The sequence below is a fragment of the Phyllobates terribilis genome, unplaced genomic scaffold (assembly GCF_046119375.1).
Source record: "Phyllobates terribilis strain yellow unplaced genomic scaffold, ASM4611937v1 Scaffold_11__3_contigs__length_659146591, whole genome shotgun sequence".
NCBI lineage: Eukaryota > Metazoa > Chordata > Amphibia > Anura > Dendrobatidae > Phyllobates > Phyllobates terribilis.
In genome coordinates this window covers 251,747,112-251,770,393 of record NW_027362771.1, presented here as the reverse complement: position 1 = coordinate 251,770,393, position 23,282 = coordinate 251,747,112, and the positions used below count along the sequence as shown (strand labels likewise).

At 41.6% G+C, this 23,282-nt stretch overlaps 1 protein-coding gene across 2 annotated transcripts in view; it reads left to right on the top strand.

The window, feature by feature from the left end:
* CPNE8 (copine 8) overlaps window positions 1-23,282 on the top strand; it is a 372,256-nt gene that overhangs the window by 140,938 nt on the left and 208,036 nt on the right. Inside the window, exons 3-4 of one of the 2 annotated variants that reach the window (XM_073652158.1) lie at window positions 14,071-14,117; window positions 21,740-21,843. The exons of the other annotated variant lie outside the window; for it this stretch is intronic. Of the exons in view, the coding sequence (XP_073508259.1) occupies window positions 14,071-14,117; window positions 21,740-21,843 (151 nt within the window). The remainder of the gene's footprint in view (window positions 1-14,070; window positions 14,118-21,739; window positions 21,844-23,282) is intronic. 2 annotated transcript variants of the gene reach the window in all.

Genomic DNA, 23,282 nt, shown 5'->3' with positions numbered 1-23,282 from the left:
AGAATGCAGTCTTGCATGCCTCCCAGAGTTCATCTAGATTCTTTGGTTTTGTCTTCCAAGCTTCCTCTTTCATTCTACCCCAAACATGCTCAACGATGTTCATGTCTGGTGACTGGGCTGGCCAGTCCTTGAGCACCTTGATCTTTTTTGCCTGGAGGAACTTTGTTGTAGAGATGGATGTATGAGATGGAGCACCATCCTGCTACAGAATTTGACCCCTTTTATGATTTGGGATGTAAGAGGTAGCTAATACTTCTTGATATTTTAGGCTATTGATATTGCCTTCCACCTTGCAAATGTTTCGCACACCCCCATACTGAATGTAACCCCAGACCATGATCTTTCCACCACCAAATTTATCTGTTTTCTGGGTGTATTTTGGATCCATACGGGCTCCAGTAGGTCTCCTGCAGTATTTGCGGCGGCTGTGGTGTAATTCTACTGAAGATTCATCAGAGAAATCCACCTTCTACCACTTTTCCAGCATCCATCTGTTTAGCAGGCTGTGGGACTTTGCAAATGCCACACGGTTTTTTATTTTCCTTTTGTTTAGTGCTGGCTTCTGGGCACTGATTCAACCATGGAGGCCATTTTGAGACAGAATCCTACCAACTGTTCTAGTTGACACAGGGACTTGAGGTGACCAGGTCTGTTGGAGCTCTGCTGCAGTGTAAGAGGGGCTTGCTTTGGATTTTCTAACCAACAAACATTCCTCCTGAGCAGTTGTCTTGCGGCGTCTGCCGGATCTGGGCTTTTCAAACACATCTCCAGTCTCTTCAAATCTTTTTTTAATTCTTTGTACTTGACGCTGAGACACATTAAAGGTGCCAGCCACCTCTGCTGTGGATCTGGTCTGCAGCCTCTTGATAATCAAGGCTTTGGTCGCAGGGTGGATTTTTGGCATGTTGTCAGAGCTCAAGTTGCAGTTCAAGTGAAGGACTGGGGTGCTGGGTTTCTTTTTATACACACCCACTAATTAACAGATCATTTACTGAGCACTAGTGAGGATGTAAACTAGGATTGGGTGCATTATATGACCAGGCGACAAAACTTTTGTCTTGCCAAAATTTGACCATTCTGTGTTCATTAAATGATCAATATTTCAGCATTGATACCAATTTATTTTCTTAACCTAAACCAAATTTGGGAGGGTTTCAGCTTTCAAAAGAGTAATTTATAAAACCAATGGATGAATTTAACGTCAGGTTATAAGCTTTGATTTGCATAACATGGATAAGTGACATAACTTTTGTCAGGGAGTGTAGGTCTTCATAAAATGACGATCCAACGGAAACTTCTTCATTATAATAAGATTTCTTTAATAGGCTTTGACTGTCAAACAAGGCGTCACCACTTTAATCTTCACCAACATTTACAGGTCCACGGTACCAATAAACTAGAAAATAACTATAAATAAATAAAATGTTAAAATCTCAAGCTTAAAAACACCTAAATACCCACCAAAATCATGTTTCAAAATCTCAGCCCTATATCACAACTATAGAAAAACTCCAAAACCGAAGCCTTCATTCAAGCCTTGGGGAGCTAAAGAACCCAAACGGTAGATCCACCTACTTTCGCATTTAGTCAATTTTTTATTGAGATCTCCACCCCGAAGACCCATTGTGACTACATCAATGCGTCTGATTTTTAATAAGTGAGGGTTGCATTTATGGTATCTCTTAAAATGTTTCGGTATTGTTTTAAAAGTGGAGTCATCGATGTTAGTTTTGGCCTTCTCAATATCTAAACAATGCTCCCTCGTCCTTACCTTAAGTTCTCTGCTTGTAAGTAGTGTTGAGCGATACCTTCCGATATCAGGAAATATCGTATCGGATTGGATCGGGCCGATACCCAAAAAGTATCGGATATCGCCGATTCCGATACCGGAAACCAATGCAAGTCAATGGGACACAAATATCGGAATGAAAATAAACCCTTTCTTTCCTTGTAGGTTAATTCTACATGAAGTAAAACAACTAAGAATAATGTAGAATGACATGAAAAGCCGGCAATTCATCAGCGGCATACACCGGTACCCGACAATTTACAACAGAAAGAATAGAGCTTCACACATAGATTAGATAGATAGAAACATGTCAGTCACATATATATGAAGTACAGTGACAGTGTTGCTTACTGTACTTGTCATTTAGTGTAAAGGATTTATTAAAAAAAATATTAGTGTTTTCGTGCACCGTCTCTTTAAAAAAGCCGGCCGGCAATTCAGCAGCGGTACCCGACAATTTATAACAGAAAGAATAGAGCTTCACACATAGATTAGATAGATAGAAACATGTCAGTCACATATATATGAAGTACAGTGACAGTGTTGATTACTGTACTTGTCATTTAGTGTTAAAATAAAGGATTTATTTTAAAAAAAATTGGCGTGGGGTTCCCCTTAATTTTAGGCTCTAGCGGAGGTTAAGCAGACAGCTGGGGCAAATGTTTGAAGCCTGGGAAGGGGGTAATACCCACGGAGCTTCCCAGGCTACTAATATCAGCCCCCAGCTGAATACCTAGCCTTTACTAGCTATTAAAATGGGGGAACCCCCCCAAAAAATAACGTGGGGTCCCCCCTAATTTAATAGCTAGCACAGGCTAGGCAGACAGCTGGGGGCTGATATTAATAGCCCAGGAAGGGTGCCATGAATATTGGCCCCCTCCCAGGCTAGAAACACCAGCCGTCAGCCGCCCCAGAAATGGCGCATCCATAGGATGCGCCAATTCTGGCACTTAGCCTCGCTCTTCCACGCTGCCCTGGTGCGGTGGCAGGGGGTAATAGGGTTGGGGTTGATGTCAGCTTATAATGCCAGCTGACATCAAGCCCAGGTTAGTAATGGAGAGGCGTCTATAAGACACCCCCATTACTAACCCCATAGTCAAAGTTAAAAGAAAACACAAACACCCAGAGTAAAGTCCTTTAATTGAAATAAAGACACAATTCTTTATTGTTCTAAATTAAACCATACTTACCATCACGCCCATTCCAGCTGAAGCCAACGATCTCCTGCAATAAAAGAAAAATAATAAAGCAACCTCATCCTTACCTTTCCATGGCTCCCACGACGGCTCCAGCTCTGCTACATCGAGATGACAGGCTGGACCACAGCAGAAAGCTGCCATCCAGCCTGTCATCCCGCAGACACTGAGAAGCGCAGGCATGCTTGCGCTCCTCAGTGTCTCTCTGTGACGTCATCCAGATGAGCCGAGTTCATGTCCAATGAACTCAGCTCACCTCATGCACGTCACTGACAGCGTGGGAAAATTCTCACGCTGAAGTGCTGAGTGCAGGAGAATTTTCCCACGCTGTCAGTGACGTACATGAGGTGAGCTGAGTTCATTGGACATGACCTCGGCTCATCTGGATGCCGTCACAGCCAGACACTGAGGAGTGGAAGTATGCCTGCGCTTCTCAGTGTCTGCGGGATGACAGGATGGATGGCAGCGTTCTGCTGCGGTCCAGCCTGTCATCTCGATGTAGCAGAGCTGATGTGTCGTGGGAGCCATGGAAAGGTAAGGATGATGTTGCTTTATTATTTTACTTTTATTGCAGGAGATCGTTGGCTTCAGCTGGAAATGGCGTGGTGGTAAGTATGGTTTAATTTAGAACAATAAAGAATTGTGTGTTTATTTCAATTAAAGGACTTTTTTCTGGGTGTTGTGTTTTTTTAAATACTTTACTAGAAATTCATTGTGGTCATGTCTAATATTGGCGTGACCCCATGAATTTTGGGCTTAGGGCCAGCTGATAATGCCAAGCTGGCCTTAACCCCTTTATACCCAGTGAGCCACCGCACCAGGGCCCTGGATGAGTTGGGTACAGCGCCAGAAGATGGCGCTTCTATGAACGCGCCATTTTCTGGGGCGGCTGCGGACTGCAATTTGCAGCGGGGGTGGCCCAGAAAGCTTGGGTCTCCCTGCGCTGCGGATTCCAGCCCCCAGCTGCCTAGTTGTATCTGGCTGGGCACAAAAAATAGGGCGAAGCCCCACGCATTTTTTTTTTAAATTATTTCATGAAATTCATGGAATAATTAAGAAAAAAAGGGCTTCCCTATATTGTTGTGTCCAACCAGGTACAAATAGGCAGCTGGTGGTTGGGGGCAGCCCATTCCTGCCTGCTGTACCTGGCTGGACACAAATATAGTGCGAAGCCCCACGTCAATTTTTTTTTAATTATTTCATGAAATAATTTTTTTAAAAAAGGGCTTCCCTATATTGTTGTGTCCGGCCAGGTACAAATAGGCAGCTGGTGGTTGGGGGCAGCCTGTTCCTGCCTGCTGTACCTGGCTGGACACAAATATAGGACGAAGCCCCACGTCAATTTTTTTTTAATTATTTCATGAAATAATTTTTTTAAAAAAGGGCTTCCCTATATTGTTGTGTCCGGCCAGGTACAAATAGGCAGCTGGTGGTTGGGGGCAGCCTGTTCCTGCCTGCTGTACCTGGCTGGACACAAATATAGGGCGAAGCCCCACGTCAATTTTTTTTAAAATAAATCCTTTATTTTAACACTAAATGACATTTGAGGAGTTAATAAAGGTGCAGTCCCTAAATTATTTATTTTTTAATTAATTTTTCCCAAAACTTTTGACGTGGGCTTCGCCATATTTTTGTATGCCAGCCAGGTACAGCATCCAGCTTCTATGAACGCGCCATTTTCCGGGGTGGCTGCGGACTGCAATTTTCAGCGGGGGGGGCAGAAAGCTTGGGCCTCCCTGCGCTGCAGATTCCATCCCCCAGCTGCCTAGTTGTACCTGGCTGGACACAAAAATAGGGAGAAGCTTCACGTATTTTTTTTTTTTAATTATTTCATGAAATTCATGAAATAATTAAGAAAAAAAGGGCTTCCCTATATTGTTGTGTCCAACCAGGTACAAATAGGCAGCTGGTGGTTGGGGGCAGCCCGTTCCTGCCTGCTGTACCTGGCTGGACACAAATATAGTGCGAAGCCCCACGTCAATTTTTTTTAAATCATTTCAGGAAATTCATGAAATAATTAAAAAAAATTGACGTGGGGCTTCGCCCTATATTTGTGTCCAGTCAGGTACAGCAGGCAGGAACGGGCTGCCCCCAACCACCAGCTGCCTATTTGTACCTAGCCGGACACAACAATATAGGGAAGCCCTTTTTTTCTTAATTATTCCATGAATTTCATGAATTTAAAAAAAAAAAACGTGGAGCTTCGCCCTATTTTTGTGTCCAGCCAGGTACAACTAGGCAGCTGGGGGCTGGAATCTGCAGCGCAGGGAGGCCCAAGCTTTCTGGGCCCCACCCGCTGCAAATTGCAGTCCGCAGCCGCCCCGGAAAATGGCGCGTTCATAGAAGCGCCATCTTCTGGCGCTGTACCCAACTCATCCAGGGCCCTGGTGCGGTGGCTCACTGGGTAATAAAGGGGTTAAGGCCAGCTTGGCATTATCAGCTGGCCCTAAGCCCGAAATTCATGGGGTCACGCCAATATTAGACATGACCACCATGAATTTCTAGTAAAGTATTTAAAAAAAACACAAACACCCAGAAAAAAGTCCTTTAATTGAAATAAACACACAATTCTTTATTGTTCTAAATTAAACCATACTTACCATCACGCCCATTCCAGCTGAAGCCAACGATCTCCTGCAATAAAAGAAAAATAATAAAGCAACCTCATCCTTACCTTTCCATGGCTCCCACGACGGCTCCAGCTCTGCTACATCGAGATGACAGGCTGGACCGCAGCAGAACGCTGCCATCCAGCCTGTCATCCCGCAGACACTGAGAAGCGCAGGCATACTTCCACTCCTCAGTGTCTGGCTGTGACGGCATCCAGATGAGCCGACAATGAACTCGGCTCACCTCATGTACGTCACTGACAGCGTGGGAGAATTCTCCTGCACTCAGCGCTTCAGCGTGAGAATTTTCCCACGCTGTCAGTGACGTGCATGAGGTGAGGTCATGTCCAATGAACTCGGCGCACCTCATGCACGTCACTGACAGCGTGGGAGAATTCTCACGCTGAAGCGCTGAGTGCAGGAGAATTTTCCCACGCTGTCAGTGACGTGCATGAGGTGAGCTGAGTTCATTGGACATGACCTCGGCTCATCTTTATGCCGTCACAGCGAGACACTGAGGAGCGCAAGCATGCCTGCGCTTCTCAGTGTCTGCGGGATGACAAGCTGGATGGCAGCGTTCTGCTGCGGTCCAGCCTGTCATCTCGATGTAGCAGAGCTGAAGCTGTCCTGGGAACCATGGAAAGGTAAGGATGAGGTTGCTTTATTATTTTACTTTTATTGCAGGAGATCGTTGGCTTCAGCTGGAATGGGCGTGACTGTAAGTATGGTTTAATTTAGAACAATAAAGAATTGTGTCTTTATTTCAATTAAAGGACTTTTTTCTGGGTGTTTGTGTTTTTTTAAATACTTTACTAGAAATTCATGGTGGTCATGTCTAATATTGGCGTGACCCCATGAATTTCGGGCTTAGGGCCAGCTGATAATGCCAAGCTGGCCTTAACCCCTTTATTACCCAGTGAGCCACCGCACCAGGGCCCTGGATGAGTTGGGTACAGCGCCAGAAGATGGCGCTTCTATGAACGCGCCATTTTCCGGGGCGGCTGCGGACTGCAATTTGCAGCGGGTGGGGCCCAGAAAGCTTGGGCCTCCCTGCGCTGCGGATTCCAGCCCCCAGCTGCCTTGTTGTACCTGGCTGGACACAAAAATAGGGCGAAGCCCCACATAATTTTTTTTTAATTATTTCATGAATTTCCTGAAATAATTAAAAAAAAATTGACGTGGGGCTTTGCACTATATTTGGGTCCAGCCAGGTACAGCAGGCAGGAACGGGCTGCCCCCAACCACCAGCTGCCTATTTGTACCTGTTTGGACACAACAATATAGGGAAACCCTTTTTTTCTTAATTATTCCATGAATTTCATGAAATAATTAAAAAAAAAAAAAAACGTGGAGCTTCTCCCTATTTTTCTGTCCAGCCAGGTACAACTAGGCAGCTGGGGGATGGAATCTGCAGCGCAGGGAGGCCCAAGCTTTCTGCCCCCCCCCCCGCTGAAAATTGCAGTCCGCAGCCGCCCCGGAAAATGGCGCGTTCATAGAAGCTGGATGCTGTACCTGGCTGGCATACAAAAATATGGCGAAGCCCACGTCAAAAGTTTTGGGAAAAATTAATTAAAAAATAAATAATAATTTAGGGACTGCATCTTTATTAACTCCTCAAATGTCATTTAGTGTTAAAATAAAGGATTTATTTTTAAAAAAAAATGGCGTGGGATCCCCCATAATTTTAGTCTCTAGCGGAGGTTAAGCAGACGGCTGGGGCAGATGTTTGAAGCCTGGGAAGGGGGTAAAACCCACGGAGCTTTCCAGGCTACTAATATCAGCCTCCAGCTGAATACCTAGCCTTTACTAGCTATTAAAATGGGGGACCCCCCCAAAAAAAATGACGTGGGGTCCCCCCTATTTTAATAGCTAGCAAAGGCTAGGCAGACAGCTGGGGGCTGATATTAATAGCCCAGAAAGGGTGCCATGAATATTGGCCCCCTCCCAGGCTAGAAACACCAGTCGTCAGCCGCCCCAGAAATGGCGCATCCATAGGATGCGCCAACTCTGGCACTTAGCCTCGCTCTTCCACGCTGCCCTAGTGCGGTGGCAGGGGGTAATAGTGGTGGGGTTCATGTCAGCGCCAGCTGCCATGAAGCCCAGGTTAGTAATGATGGGCGTCTATAAGACACCCCCATTACTAACCTACAAAGTGTTAAAAAGAAAAAACACACTACACCCAGAAAAAAATAATTTATTTGAAATAAAACACACAATTTTATTTAATTCTTAGTTTACTAAAAATAATAGTTACCTGTCCACGTTCCTGCGCTGATCTCCCATGCACAGCTGTCACATCTGGAGATGGTGACAGCTGTGCATGGCTGCTGTAAGCTCACGCTGCCGGGAACACGTCCGCTCCCGGCAGCGGGAGCTACTGACTGAGGTCACCGGAGTGCATTCAGGCAGCGCAGCTCCGGAGACCTCCTTTACGGCACTGCTGTACCGTGGGAATTTCTCACGATACAGCAGGGCCGTAAAGGAGCTAACCGGAGCAGCGCTGCCTGAACTCCGGTGAACCCTTACGGCCCCGTCATTCTAGCGGCGGCAGCGGTTCAGAGCGGTCACATTCTATGTGGCTGCTCTGAACTGGAGATCTTCGTGGGACACTCGTGGACTGCTACGGAGGGGTAAGGATAAGGTTGTGGTTTATTATTTTATATTTTATTACAGGAGATCGATGGCTTCGGGGAATTAGGTGTCTAGGTGAGTATAGGTGTAGTTTTTTATTTTTTACTTTATTTTAGGTGGCGATCGGCGGGGACAGGTAATGTATGAACTAATTTATTGTAGGTAACCACTGGCCACCAATGACGTGTATTTAACATTTATTGGGGACACAGTAGGGCAATTTAAATAGCAGGATCAGGCTGATGGGAACTACTGCTCCCATCGAGCTGATCCTGCTGGCAGGAGTGGACGGGGGACAGACATAGGCCGATGGGAGTAGTAGTGTCACATCGGCCTATGTCTGCCTGCATGCACACACCCGCACAGACACCGCACACACCCGCACACATCGCACAGACACCCCGCACACACACCCCGCACACACACCCCGCACACATCGCACAGACACCGCGCACACACTCGCAGACATCGCACACCCGCACACACACCCCGCACACACACTAATCATGACGGGTCTGGGAGGTGAGGCTGACCTGTGCGGCCGTGGGAAAGTTCATGTGAGTTCATGCAGTCAAGCATGAACTCACATGAACCCTCTGAGGGCACCGCGGCGACTTCAAATGAACAGCTGATCGGCATCACCTGATACCTCAGCTGTTCATTTGAAATAACCGGCGGGAAAGCGCAGCACAGAACGGGAAAGCCGGCGGTGAAGTCTTTTCACTGCCGGCTTCCCCGCCCGGGTCCTTCACTCCCCGCTCCTTGGTGCTGCGCTCCCCGCCCGGTCCTAACTTACGATCGGGATGGGAGGTGGCGAGGGGAGCGGAGGATCGGGGTCGGAGGCTGCGGGGAAGCAGTATGGAGCTGTGTGATTGTTTAAAAGCCGGCGGCTTTATACCGCCCGCCGGCTTTTAAACAATCAGGAGAATTCTCCCCCGCTGGGATGGCATTCTGATGACAGGCTGGATCGCGCTGCCATCCAACTTGTCATCCTTCACAGACACTGCAGAGCGCAGGCATTATGGGAACTTCCGATTCCGGTATCCGATATTGTAAAAGTATCGGAATTAAGTATCGGAATTCCGATACCGCGAATATCGGCCGATACCCGATATTACAGTATCGGAATGCTCAACACTACTTGTAAGTCCCACATAGATCTTATTGCAGGGACACTCCGCTAGGTAGATAACACCTTTAGTCGTACAGGTAATATGATGACTGATTTCAAAAGATTTGGAGCCATAATGATTTTTAAAATTCTTGATTCTTATTAAGTTTCCACAGGCTTTACAAAGCCCACAAGGAAAAACACGTATCGGTCCTTGGATTCTGTATACATTTTAGGTTCGTAGTGACTATGGACTAGTATATCGCCCAAATTGCGAGAGCGTTTAGCCACAATTGATGGAGTGCTGGGTAGAATCTGTTTAAGAATGGGGTCAGTGGAAAGAACATTCCAATGCATTTTGATGATATCTTTAAATTTTGCCCATTGGCTATGGTAGTTGGTAATCAGACGTACCTGATTGTCAACTATTGTTTGATTTTTGCTGAGTTGTTTTTTATATAAAAGAGAATTTCTAGAGGTCATTTTGACAGCCCTTCGTTGATAGCCCTTCTTGATAACACGATGGCTGTATCCCCTTTCTTTAAAACGTTCAGAGAGGTCACGAGATTGTTGCTCAAATTGGTCTTCATTAGAGCAGATTCTTTTGATGCGTAGGAATTGTCCCACTGGAATTCCGTTTATGGTGGAATGTAGATGTGAGGATGATGCGTGGAGCAAGGAGTTTGTAGCCGTTGATTTACGGAACAATGTTGTAGATAATTGTCCATCGGGGTTCGTTGTAATGGAGATGTCCCAAAATTCCGTAGTCCTGCCAAATTTGTAAGTACAGTAAGTTTGATGTTATAATCATTACAATTCAAACCATCCATAAACATTTTTAGTTCTTGGCTAGAGCCTTCCCAAATAAAGATTAGATTGTCAATGTAACGAAGCCAATTGTGTACTTTATCAATACCGGTTCTTGATCCGTCTTGTAGTATCTCACGTTCCCAGTAGCCCATAAATAAATTGGCGTAAGAAGGGGCACAGGATGCCCCATGGCAGTCCCCTGTAACTGTAAAAAGTTTTTTTTGTTAAAAGTGAACACATTATGTGTTAAAATAAATTCCAACAAAGTAAGAATCAAATTTGACAAAGATTTATCAATATTGCTGGACCGGAGAAACCAGGAGACTGCCATGAGGCCATCACCATGTCTTATAGAGGTGTATAACACCTCTACATCTGCTATTACAATCAACATATTTTCGTTGAGATGTATGTTGTTAAGACGACGTAGAACCATAGTGGTATCTTTGACTTAAGATGGCAATTCAGAAACCATAGGTTTAAGATAATGATCCACTATTTTGCATTTAGTTTTGCATAAACTTTCATTCCCAGAGACTATTGGTCTTCCAGGACTGTCCAATATGTCTTTGTGAATTTTGGGAATAAGATATAATGTGGCCAATTTAAGATGCAAATTCTTGTATAAGTGAATCAATTTTTTAGGAATGACGTGGTCCTCAAAAGCGGCCGACAAGATGTCTAAAAGTTCAGAGTGTAATTTGATTGTAGGATTAAAGGTCAACTGTTTGTAGCATTTGCGGTCACTCAATAATTTGTTAGCTTGTTTTTCATACATTAAGTTAGGCCACACTACAATGTTTCCTCCCTTGTCGGCCATTTTGAAGACCACGTCATGCCATTGTGTTAATTCCTCCACTGCCCTCCTCTCTCTGAAACTGAGATTAGAAAGGGGTCTAGATTCAAGAGCCAAATTTTCAATGTCACGTGAGACCATTTTTGTGAAAATTTCCACTGCTGGTACAAGGGAAAGTGCAGGAGATTTTTTAGGTTGACCCACCAAATGTGTGGGGAAAGTACTTACTTCAGTGGAGCTTTTATCCACCAAGGATTGTAAAACGGCCAATGCCTCACGTTCTTCCAATGAAGGAAACATATCATAAATATCTGATTTGTGATGGATTTTCTTCAGAACTAGTTTACGGGCAAATAAATGTATATCTTTTATTGCCGTAAATGTGTCTAGATGAAATGAAGATCCTCCCCCTTCCCACTCCTGATTGGTCCTTTGTGCTATTTAAACCTACACATATTGGTGCGTGCTACACAAAACAGGTGACTATTTGACACCATCGGGGTCTCCTTTTGTCTACCACCATATAATGTGCCAGTGACCTAGAAAGCATTAGCTCACATTTGATAAGGTTGTATGCCATATTTATGATTTATGCTGCGGTCATCCAGCACTTGACCGCAGGTCTGAGGACTCTTTATTATGTATCGGCTTTGACCTGTGCACACGCCACTGATCCTTCTAGTCATCGTCACCTAGATCCTCCCCCTTCCCAATCGGTCCTTTGTGCTATTTAAACCTACACGCCCTCCATCTTGACACGCCTCCCGAAGAAACTAGGCGAAACGTGCGCTTCGGGGCAGGAAGCAGGAGCCTTTATATTGGAGCGTGCTACACAAAGCAGGTGACTATTTGACACCATCTGGGTCTCCTTTTGTCTACCACCATATAATGTGCCAGTGACCTAGAAAGCAGTAGCTCACATTTGATAAGGTTGTATGCCATATTTATGATTTATGCTGCGGTTTGCATGCACTAAAGCACTTTACTGATACCTATACTATATGCTGCTACTTATATACCTCATTAAGCTCACCTGATTTAGAAGTGCCACATGCATTTGATATGGATTTGAGTAGGATGGCATGTTAGATTGGATTATTTGTAAGATCTATATGCACTTAAGCACTTTATTAATATTACATGCTGCTACTGCTATATTACATGCTGCTAGTATCAATCTCATGTGACTTTGAGGTGTTGAATAAAAATGTTTTTAGTATAAGGATCTTCATGGTTAATAATTGAAGGATGTCTATGACCCATTTGTAGTGTCTTTTATATTCACCAATCAAGCTTGTTATATAAAAAAGGCTTCATTTGTCTTCCCTATTTTTTGGTACCTTTTTCCTTTTTATTTGTTTTTTATCATGTCTAAAATAAAAGATTAATTTTAATATACTATATTGTAGTTACTTCTATTGTTACTTGGTGACTAACCACTCACCGTGTAAAGTGTTGTGTAAAACTGGATCGCATTGTGTAGGTTTTATGTGCTTAGTTTTGTGAAACGTGAATGTAAAACAAGAGAATTAGAAGCCCTTCCTTTTTACTTTGTCTTATGGCTTTTGAGCATCCTATAAAGTGTGTTCTTGGTGACTGATCCTCTTCATTAATATTGATATTTCTCTCTTAAATGCATAAAAAAATTGGTTAGAGTTGGTGTGAATTGATTTGTAGGACCCCGTCCATCGGCCATGTCAGTAACATGTGGCCGCTAGACCACAGATTACCGCCTCCTGAAAACTGCCTCCTACCTGATGGCATCCGCAGCTCTTCTTTTGATCAGCCCGTCCGGTGCGTTGTCACATATACGTCATAACACAACCATGATGACGCATGAGATCGGCTAATCAAAAGGAGAGCTTTGGTTGCCATCAGGTAAGAGGTGAATTGATGCAGACCGACTCTAATATTGGAGTTTTTTATTGCCCTGGTTTCTGGTACAATAGCAGCATTAGTTATTTAAAAGCTATATACACCTTCACAGACATTTTTTTAATTTCTAAAATCCATCCTAAATGGAAGCTAAATCAATTTCTTACTGTATTGAGCCTATAGCTGAAGTGCCAATTTATACATTTATGCTGTCAAGCTCCCTGCTATATGTATCCAACTTTGTATCCAAGAAGTAGTGGATAGATAGAAATATGACGGGAGTATGACTATGGCCAGACTACATGGGGTTTATTTGTTTATTGTCTGTTACCATGATTATACACCGGTATGTACAGCCGCTATAGATATACAGGTCAATGGTAGAAAATTCTGATAGCGGATCAACCAGCTTAATCATAAAGCAATAGCATATCATAGCAATATGCCATCATTTTTTAAGATAAGAATACCGCTTTGTCATATGATTACTTATTACTAGAAGTAGAACAAGCCTTTTTATTTATAGTATTTTTTCACTAAACGTACTGTAATCCTGCAGCCTTGTAACGTGAAGTCAATTTTAGTTGTCAGAAAATTGCATTTTAACCAGATACTTAGTGAGTTCTGACTTGTGCCCCTGTCCCATAGTATTTTAAAGCTCCGTTAATATAAGAGTGTAAATACAGATCTGATATTTCAAGGAAAATGTTAAATGTTGGGCATACTTTGCTAGGGGTTCTACCAGTACAATTAAACATTTTCGTCGCTGTGACCTTTAAGCAAAGCTTGACATTTCCAATGTTCAAAAAAGGAAACATTTGTCGCAGTGCTCAACTATTGTAGCTCACACAGCAGGCCAAATTACAGCTGACAGGATAGTCTAGATTTCTAGGGCAAAGCTGAGGTAGGTAGTGACTCACTAGATTTCCTCCTAGTTCTATGTGAATGGAGTAAGGAAAACAAATTACCTTACAGCAAGAACATGTAAAAGTAATGTCCGTGTATACCAGCGGAGTAACAGACAGACATAACTGGAAGCAAGATCAGCGATGGCCATTTGTAAAATCAGGGCTGCCACTCAGTATTAACTAGAAATATTTAATGTTACCGGGAGAAATAAATCATATTATGGGGTTTGCATGGCATATTTACTATTATCTTTAATATAAACAGGAGATTTGGACTTATTACTATTTACATGTCACATAATATACTGACGTTAATAAACTATTTTCTTTTTTATCCTGTTGCAGTATGTGTATTGTATACACAAGGTATTGGAAACAAGGAATGGAGAGAGGTAAGGTTTTTGTTAAACTCTTTACAATGGAACAATAATGTTGTCATCCTTTTCTAGTTTAGAAATATGAGAAGGCCGTGACTCAAAATGCATTTGTGAAAGAATGATCATAAAGTTATTTAAATGACGATCATGCAACAATAACCGAAAGATTCAGGCATTCTGCAAAAAGATCAAGCGGTATGCTGTTTTGTGACAATGTGTTTAAGGAGAACCTTTCATCAGTTTTAACATGTTAAACTGGCCTCATTATGGTATAATAGTTGAACAGATGAATAAAACTTTATGCCTTTAAATTTTTCATTTCTATTGCAGAGACATTAGTTTGTAAAGATTAGAGTTCTCCTTGAATGGAAGTCTTCCAACAGAGGCTGGATAGACATCTGTCAGAGATGCTTTAGTGAATCCTGCATTGAGCCCCAGGGGGTTAGACATGATGACCCTGGAAGTCCCCTCCAACTCTAGCATTCTATCATTCTATGATTCTAGGGGTATGTGTACATTTTCCCCTGCATGAAAAAGACAACAGAGAAGTACTGACTCATTCTAATTTTCACTTACACTAAGTGGACATTAGCAGAGATTCATCGGTTACTTTTTCGTCTGCATTACGTTGACCAATCATAAAAAGCAGGCGTCATACAGGAGAACAACAAACACGCTCTTAGAGAAGCTTAGTGTATTCTTTCTCCTTTAAGACATGTAACAACACACCTCCCTGTTCTCTCTGTGATTTTTGCACCTAATGTAGAGTAGAGCTGAGCTATGTGTCATTGTAAACACCTCTTTCAGTTGTCATCTCATGGCAGCTAATGTGGGGGAATTGGAGTAGAGCAGAGCTGAAAGAGCCCTGAGATGAAAGCTGCAAGAGGTGTTGGTAATGACACATAGCTCTTACTGCACTCACCTTTACATAAACTGACTGCTGTGAGATGATCATTGTTAAAGGTGTTGGGAATTACACATAGCTCTGCTCTGCAGTACTTCACATACAGTTGTGCTCTAAAGTTTACATACCCCGGCAGAATTTTTCCTTTCTTGGCCTGGTTTCAGAGAATATGAATGATAACAAAAAAACTTTTTCTCCACTCATGGTTATTGGTTGGGTAAAGCCATTTATTGTCAAACTACTGTGTTTTCTCTTTTTAAATCTTAATGACAACCAAAAACATCCAAATGACCCTGATCAAAAGTTCACATACCCCAGTTCTTAATACCGTGTATTGTCCCCTCTAACATCAATGACAGCTTGAAGTCTTTTGTGGTAGTTGTGGATGAGGTTCTTTATTTTTTCACATGGTAAAGATGCCCACTCTTCTTGGCAAAAAGCCTCCAGTTCCTGTAAATTCCTGGGCTGTCTAGCATGAAATGCGCGCTTGAGATCTCCCTAGAGTGCCTCAGTGATATTGATGTCAGGAGACTGAGATGGACACTCCTGAACCTTCACTTTGTTCTGCTGTAGCCAATGACAGGTCAACTTGGCCTTGTGTTTTGGATCGTTGTCATGTTGGAACGTCCAAGTACGTCCCATGCGTAGCTTCCGGGCTGATGATTGCAAATTTGCCCCAGTATTTGCTGATAACGTGCTGCATTCATCTTTCCTTCAACTTTTACCAAGTTTCCTGTGCCTTTGTAGCTCACACATCCCCAAAACATCAGCGATCCACCTCCGTGCTTTACTGTAGGAATGGTGTTCCTTTCATCATAGGCCTTGTTTACCTTTCTCCAAATGTCATGTTTATGGTTGTGGCCAAAAAGTTCAATTTTGGTCTCATCACTCCAAGTTACCTTGTTCCAGAAGTTTTGAGGCTTGTCTCTGTGCTGCTTGGCGTATTGTAGGCGAGATAATTTGTGGACTTTGCGCAGTAATGGCTTTTTTCTGGCGACTCGACCATGCTGCCCATTTTTCTTCAAGTGCCTCCTTATTGTGCATCTTGAAACAGCCACACTGCTACTTTTCAGAGTCCTGAATTTCAGCTGATGTTATTTGTGGGTTTTTCTTTGCATCCTGACCAATTTTCTTGGCAGTTGTGGCCGAAATGTTTGTTGGTCTACCTGATCGTGGTTTGGTTTTTACAGAGCCCCTGATTTTCCATTTGTTAATCACAGTTTGAATGCTGCTGACTGGCATTATAAATTCCTTGCATGTTTTTTTGTATCCCTTTCCTGTGTTATACAGTTCACAATCCATTGACAATTCTTTTGCTTTCCTCATCACTCACAATCCAGAAACGTCAGTGGCTGGATGAAAGATGCAAGAGTCTGTCTGGATCTCAGAAACTCACTCAGCTTTTATTCACACACACAGAGTACAAGCAAACAGGTCACAGGTGAGGATGTTTCCTTTAGTAGTCATTTAAACCCATTTGTGTCAAAGTCTGTGCATGTTATCAGGTCAAAATCACCAGGGTATGTGAACTTTTGATCAGGGTCTTCTTGGATGTTTTTGGTTGTCATTAAGATTTAAAAAGAGAAAACACAGTAGTTTGACAATAAATGGCTTCACCCAACCAATAACCATGAGTGGAGAAAAAGTTTTTTTGTTATCATTCATATTCTCTGAAACAAGGCCAAGAAAGGAAAAATACTGGGTATGTAAACTTTTGAGCACAACTGTAATAAGGCCTCATTCAAACATCTGCGTTGCAAGTGTGTGTCCTTTCCATTTTTTTCACGGACAGAACACATACCTATTATTATCTATGGTGACAGTCACATGTCCGCGTTTTTTCACGGACCATGTGTCTGAGCAAAACTCACTGTCAATGGTCGCGTGACCTGTCACATGACTAAATGACGTCACCGCAGGTCCTTTTAGATCATCGCGAGAAGTACAACAGACCGGACGCACCGGAGAAAACACCGGGGGCCATCGGAAGGTAAGTATATGTTCATTTTTTATTTTAAATTATGGTACCTGGGTCTGGATGAGAGTCTCCTCTTCTCCAGACCCGGGTACCATCCGCACATTGAATCGCTTAATATCCGCATGTGCACATGTAGTCATGCTAATATTATGCAAGTCAATGGCGGCAATTACGCTGCGTGTCCGCAAAATTTATGGACATGCTGCGTAGTTTTCCACAGCGGAAATTTCCGCAGCATGTGCACAGCACATGCGGATTATCATTGGGGACCATGGGGCACGTATCACCAAGCGTTTTTTAAGCATTTTCGCTGCAGAAATTCCGCGGCAAAAACTCTTGAAAAACGCATAGTGGGCACGCAGCCTCAGCGAAAATTAGAATTTAAACTTTATAAGCTAATGTCTACGCAACAGAGATGAAAAATAAAAAATATTGTATTCATTTTACACACTCCATGATGTGACCAGTTAAACATGCTAAAACTGCGGAAAGGTCATTTTCAAACAGATTGTTTCACCGTTTATTATTGATGGAAATTATTTACTCTCTCAGTAAAAGTAAAGTTAGGCCTCATTCAGATATATATATATTTTTTTTATTCAAGAAAAATCAGAACTTTTTTCATCAGTGTGCTACATCCAATTTTCTTAAATTTTTGGTCCGTGGGTCAGTTTTTACCATCTGTCTTTTTTTTTCTCTTGTATGGAAAAGAAAAAAAAAATTCCACGCTTCTACCCATTAAACAGTAAAAATCAGCCAGCACTTGAATGACACACAGGCATTCATATGCTTCTGACTTTTTTGCTAAAAAAAATAAATTATTTATGAACATGCCCATAAACTAAATGGGTATGTATATCTATCAGTGTAAAGCAACAATAGAACACATACATGAAACTTGGGCGTATGAATGTGGCCTTATTGCGCATAAACAAACGAACTGGCACACATGATAATTGGATGGACCTGTGGGGTACACCCAATGGGTAAATTCTCAACCCACTGAAACCACAAATTTGCCACACTTACTAGGTTTATTTATGCAAAATTGAGAGCTGCAATTAGTAATTATGGTTTAGTTATTTCAACCTCTCCACGACTGATGACCTATAGATACGTCATCAGTCATGTCCCTGCCAGAGCCCGCATCTTTCTCTGCACATGACAGATGATCTGATCAGCTGTCATGTGCATCTAACAGCCACGGATGGATTTTCGATTCACCTGAGGCTGTCAACAAGTTAAAGGACTTTTCCCATCTCAAAGAGCTACTGCAATCGGGGAGCTACTGGGCAGGCTCTAATTTATGCGTGCTCCCGAGAACCTGGCCATTGATAAAGAAAAACTCCTTACTAGCTGCGCAAGTGCGGCCAGGAATGCTGTAGTGGCCGTAACCTTGGATACCTGAGTGACTGTGTTACAGTGGATATGGGGTAAGCAATAGAAAAAAAAACTATAAAAATTATCTAATTGGAGGTAATTACTAATATTCCAACTAGTACATATTGAGATGGGAAAATCCCATTAAATGTTCCTGTCAATCTCTGACAGCAGCATTTAACACGTTCTAACAGGAAGCAAGTCACAAGACACACCCATCAGCACCCCTGTCACGTGATCATGGGGCGCCAATGGGTTGTCATGGCAGTCAGGGGTCTACAGAAGTCGTCCCTACCCCTTCCCCCTTGCCTATCATTTAAATCTATGCCGTGGCCGCCATAGATAGATCGTGATTTTTGCTACACATAGCAGGGCTCAAGTCCTGCTATGTGTAGCACAGGTGATATGATGATCGTAGCTTCAAGTCTCCTAAGTAAAAAAAAAAAAAAATAGTTTTTAAAAATATTAAAAAAATAAAAAAATCACAGGTCAAATCAACCCCCTTTGGCCCCATTCAAAATAAAACAATTAAAAAAAATACTACAATTATTTAGTATTGCTGCATACAGAAATGTCCGATCTATCAAAATATAAAGTAAATTAATCCTATTGGTAATCGGCGTAATGAGAAAAAAAAAAATCGAAGCGCCACCGCAACATTGCAATAAAATGCAATAGCGGGCGATCAAATCATTGTTTCTACATCAGCTTGGCACACAAAAATGAAGTCCTCACCAAGCCCCAGATCACGAGAAAATGGCAACTTTTTTTTTCCCCTTACAAACTTTGAATTTTTTTTTCACCACTGCAATAAAAAAATAACCTATACATGTTTGGTATCTGCATGAAGAATCACATTGCCAGGTCTGTTTTCGCATTTAGTGAACATGGTAAATAAAAAATCCAAAAAACAATTGTGGAATTGCACTCTTTTTTTTTGCAGTTTCACCACACTTTGAATTTTTTTCCCGTTTTCCAGTACACTATATGGTAAAATCAGTGGTGTCAAAAGTACAACTTGGTCCACAAAAAACAGGCAAGTTAGTAGCGCTATTAACCTGCAGATTAACCCCATATTTGCAGGTTAATAGCATTTTTCTGGTGACAGGTTCCCTTTAAGGAAAAAATAATCATTGAATCTCTTTTTAGACTTGAACAAGAATAGGAAAAAATTGCTTTATGTCCATCTCTTTGAACCTCTCGCACCATGACTTTCATTCTTACAGAATCTTTTACAGGTAGGATAGAATCATTATGACCTGTCGTGATCCTTTTCCACATTTTTTCTGGATTATAGCAATCTAGGAGTGCATTGATGAGTTTGTATGAGATGATAGAAAAATGTCCGTCTTCTATCAGAAAAAGCACTACTCTGAATACCATACACAGGTCATAGACAAGAGTGGTGCTTTTTCTCAAAGAAAGCAGTCATATATTTTTAATCTCATACAAACCATTAAAATACCAAAATATATGTCTTAGAAGAAAAGCTGTTCCTTTTTAAAGTGCACTTACCCAATAGCTACATGTCTGCCAGAATCTACCAGTTTCCCATAAACATCACCCTGAGGTATAATAAGGATAGCAGCATTTTCTGAAAATAAAATAAATTGTAAATCAACTAAACTGCCTCCTTTTACTAAAGGAGCGTGGCTAATAGGGTTCTCCGGGGTGTGTTTTTAGGCTCTAAATAAAAAGGCCCATATCTCTGGAACAGTATGTTAGATTTTATAAGACAAAAAAAGCAGCATACTCAGGGACGCAGCGGGAATAAAATAAGACCAGTCTTTTTCATAGTAAAATATGCTCTGAGATGAGCTTATGTTTCATTGGTTGCTGTGGGCTGCACTCAGGTAGGAAACCTCATATCTCTCATTTAAAATTATTACATTTTACTCTAATTCTGTAATATGATGTAATATGAATTCTAAATGATTGATGCTATGTATATTGCATATCTTAATATTTTTATATATTCAGCCTCATGCACACGGTTATTAATATATAGGCAGATTTTACAGTACTTGTTTAGAGAGCAGATAGATTTTCTTAAAGGGAACCTGTCACCATGAAAATGCCGTCCAATTTGCAGGCATCATCTGAGCAGATTGATATATAGTTTTGTGAGAAAAGATTCTGTATAACTTGTGTTTTGATCATTTAGTCCTCTGTTCTTTCTGGGATTTTCGGTCCAGTAGGTGGTCCTATCAGTGATTGACAGCTGTCTCTGTATGTATACTTATACAATGTAAGCTGTCAGTCACTGATAGAACTGCTCACTGGACCAAAAATCTCAGAAAGAGCTCAGGTTTAAATAGTTAAAACACAGGTTTTAATGAAGATTTTGCACAAATCTATATATCAATCTGCTCAGCTGCCCCTGCTCTACAACATGCTATGTGCAGGTTGGTCTGCATTTTTATAGTGACAGGCTCCCTTTAAACTGCGTAAAATGTTTATTCTAAGTTTTAGAGATTATGATGAAGGTGCATAGCAAATAAATGTTTGTCTGAAAGCTAGAACTACCGAAAGTATCATGTAAAATGCTTTACTAAAATCTAATATGCAATTATTTTACATTTCTTATTTTCGGCCCCAGGTACTATATTTACTTTATTATTTACTAGCCTGTAACATTGATTTTTGCTGTTTAAATAAATCCAATAGTGACTTTAAGGCCATGGCCCCACTATCAGTATTTAGTCAGTATTTTTTCTCAGGAGTGGGAGCCAAAACCAGGAGTGGGTGATAAATGTAGAATTGGTGACTTGTTTCTATTATACATTTTTCTCTGATTGTTCCTCACCTGGTTTTAGCTCCCATTCCTGAGAAAAAATACTGACCGAATACTGATAGTGGGGCCGTGGCCTAAAAGTAATATTATATTATTTGTTTCTACGTTGTGTTTCTCTTTTTTTCTTAGTTTGAACATTTGCTGTTTTACTGGGGTTTCCATCAGTTTAAAATGTTTAAATGTTTTGCATCTGTATAAAAAAATGGATGCACTTGCTTTTCAAATACCATGTTAATCAAGTACTGATAGGTTTGTGGTCCCAGTTGCCCTTCATTCACAACCACATGTGACAGTGGCAGCTAGGTAATGGCTGTGCTGGTGACATTAATGAGGCTAGAACAGGACTGCTGAAGCCAGTGAAAGGCTGCATCCCTGGAGTGACATTAACAGATCAGTGGGGAGTAGTAAACTATTGCAGTGCAATGAGGGATTTGAAAGGTGTAGGTATAACCTTTTTTGTTATCTTAACACAGGTACAGTTGATTTAAGCATATTTATGGTGCTGGAAAACTCAATTTTTTCTTACTTCGTAACACTGGAATGCTCATGATTAATTTTTGATATGTGTTTTTACTTTATAGTATGGCAGGACAGAAGTGATCGACAACACGTTAAACCCGGACTTTGTAAAAAAATTTATAATGGATTATTTCTTTGAGGAAAGACAAAATCTACGATTTGATTTGTAAGTGTTTTTAAATAGCTTTTAGTGTTTATTCATCAGTTATTGTGTACTATATTCTTGGGCTGCACCGACTATTGTATGTAAAGATTGCCAAAGGTAACATTTACTATAGCACAATTTGCAGGAAACGTTAACAGAACGTGAGATTTTCATGCGTCCATCAAGTTAGTGTTTTCCTACATAATGTAACTGTAAGACAAGATAAGTAAGCTGCTGTACTACAAAAAACTCTATCGCCCCCAACCTCCTATGTGCATTCCTAGTAAGAAGGGTATTCTTATGTTATGAAAGTGCTTTAGTTAGTTAAGCAGCATGAAAATAACAAGTTTGCAATTGTCTTACATAGTTTACAGTGTATTTCCATGGAACTTTGCCACTAGTACCTGGTTAATGTGCGCAGTAGTTTCATTCCAGGAGAGGAGTTTACTCCTAACATACCAGTCAGTTCTCTCCAGCCTATTGATTTTTATCCAGGACTTATCTGTTCACCTCCTCCCCTCCTCCCTCTCATCTTCTGACAGACTAACATTCATGCTCCTCTTGTCTATTCACTTAATTGAAACAAAGTTACAATATCAAACAGCCACAAATGAAAATACAGCATTGTGCAGTATATGCTAATTGAAAGGGAACCTGTCATATAAAAAACTCTATTAACTCGCAAATATAAAATTCATTTGCAGGTTAATAGTGTTCAGAAGCTGCCCGGTGCCTGCACTGAGAGCCCAGCTGCTGGAAGGAAATTAACTTTATTCCTCCCGGGAGCCTTGGACTTTCAGTCATGGAGGCATGGCTACAGTCACCACTCAGTGCATAGTGAGTGGCTGCTATAACCATGGCCTCTGCACTGACTGACAGCTGGCTCAGCATTAGGGGATTTTGTAAGGTGTATAAATTATAACACAAGATTGCTCAGTCTGGGCTTGGTGACTTAAGTTATTCATAAACAAAGTGGGGAGTTAAAAAGTGAGAGATAAAAGAAGGAGTTCAACTTTTCCTTACCTTTTATTTACTCTTTATGTTTTTTGTTTGATTTACTATTTTTTTGGTTAATTGAATAATGGAAATCAGGATTAAAGGGGTCCTTCATTGCAATTTGCCGTATGTGTGTGCAACTGGGATAGAGCTCATAGTCAATACAACTGTTTCAGATATAAGAATGTTGCACACCTGGAAGCTCTTATTAAAGATCTGGGGGAACAAAATTCAACACTGAGGGTGATTTATGAGCTTGAGAGCTTGCATGCTTCTCACTCACCATTTAGTGGGATAGACAAGGAGGTTGGAGGAGTGAGTCAGGAGAAGCAGAGAAGCAGCTGGGTTAATGTAAGAAGGAGTTCAAGCAGATACAAGATAAGGAAGGCCTCTCTTAGTTCTGTACTTCCAACCCAAATATCCAAATTGAGTGATTGTGCAATGATGTTAGTTTCAGAAATGGC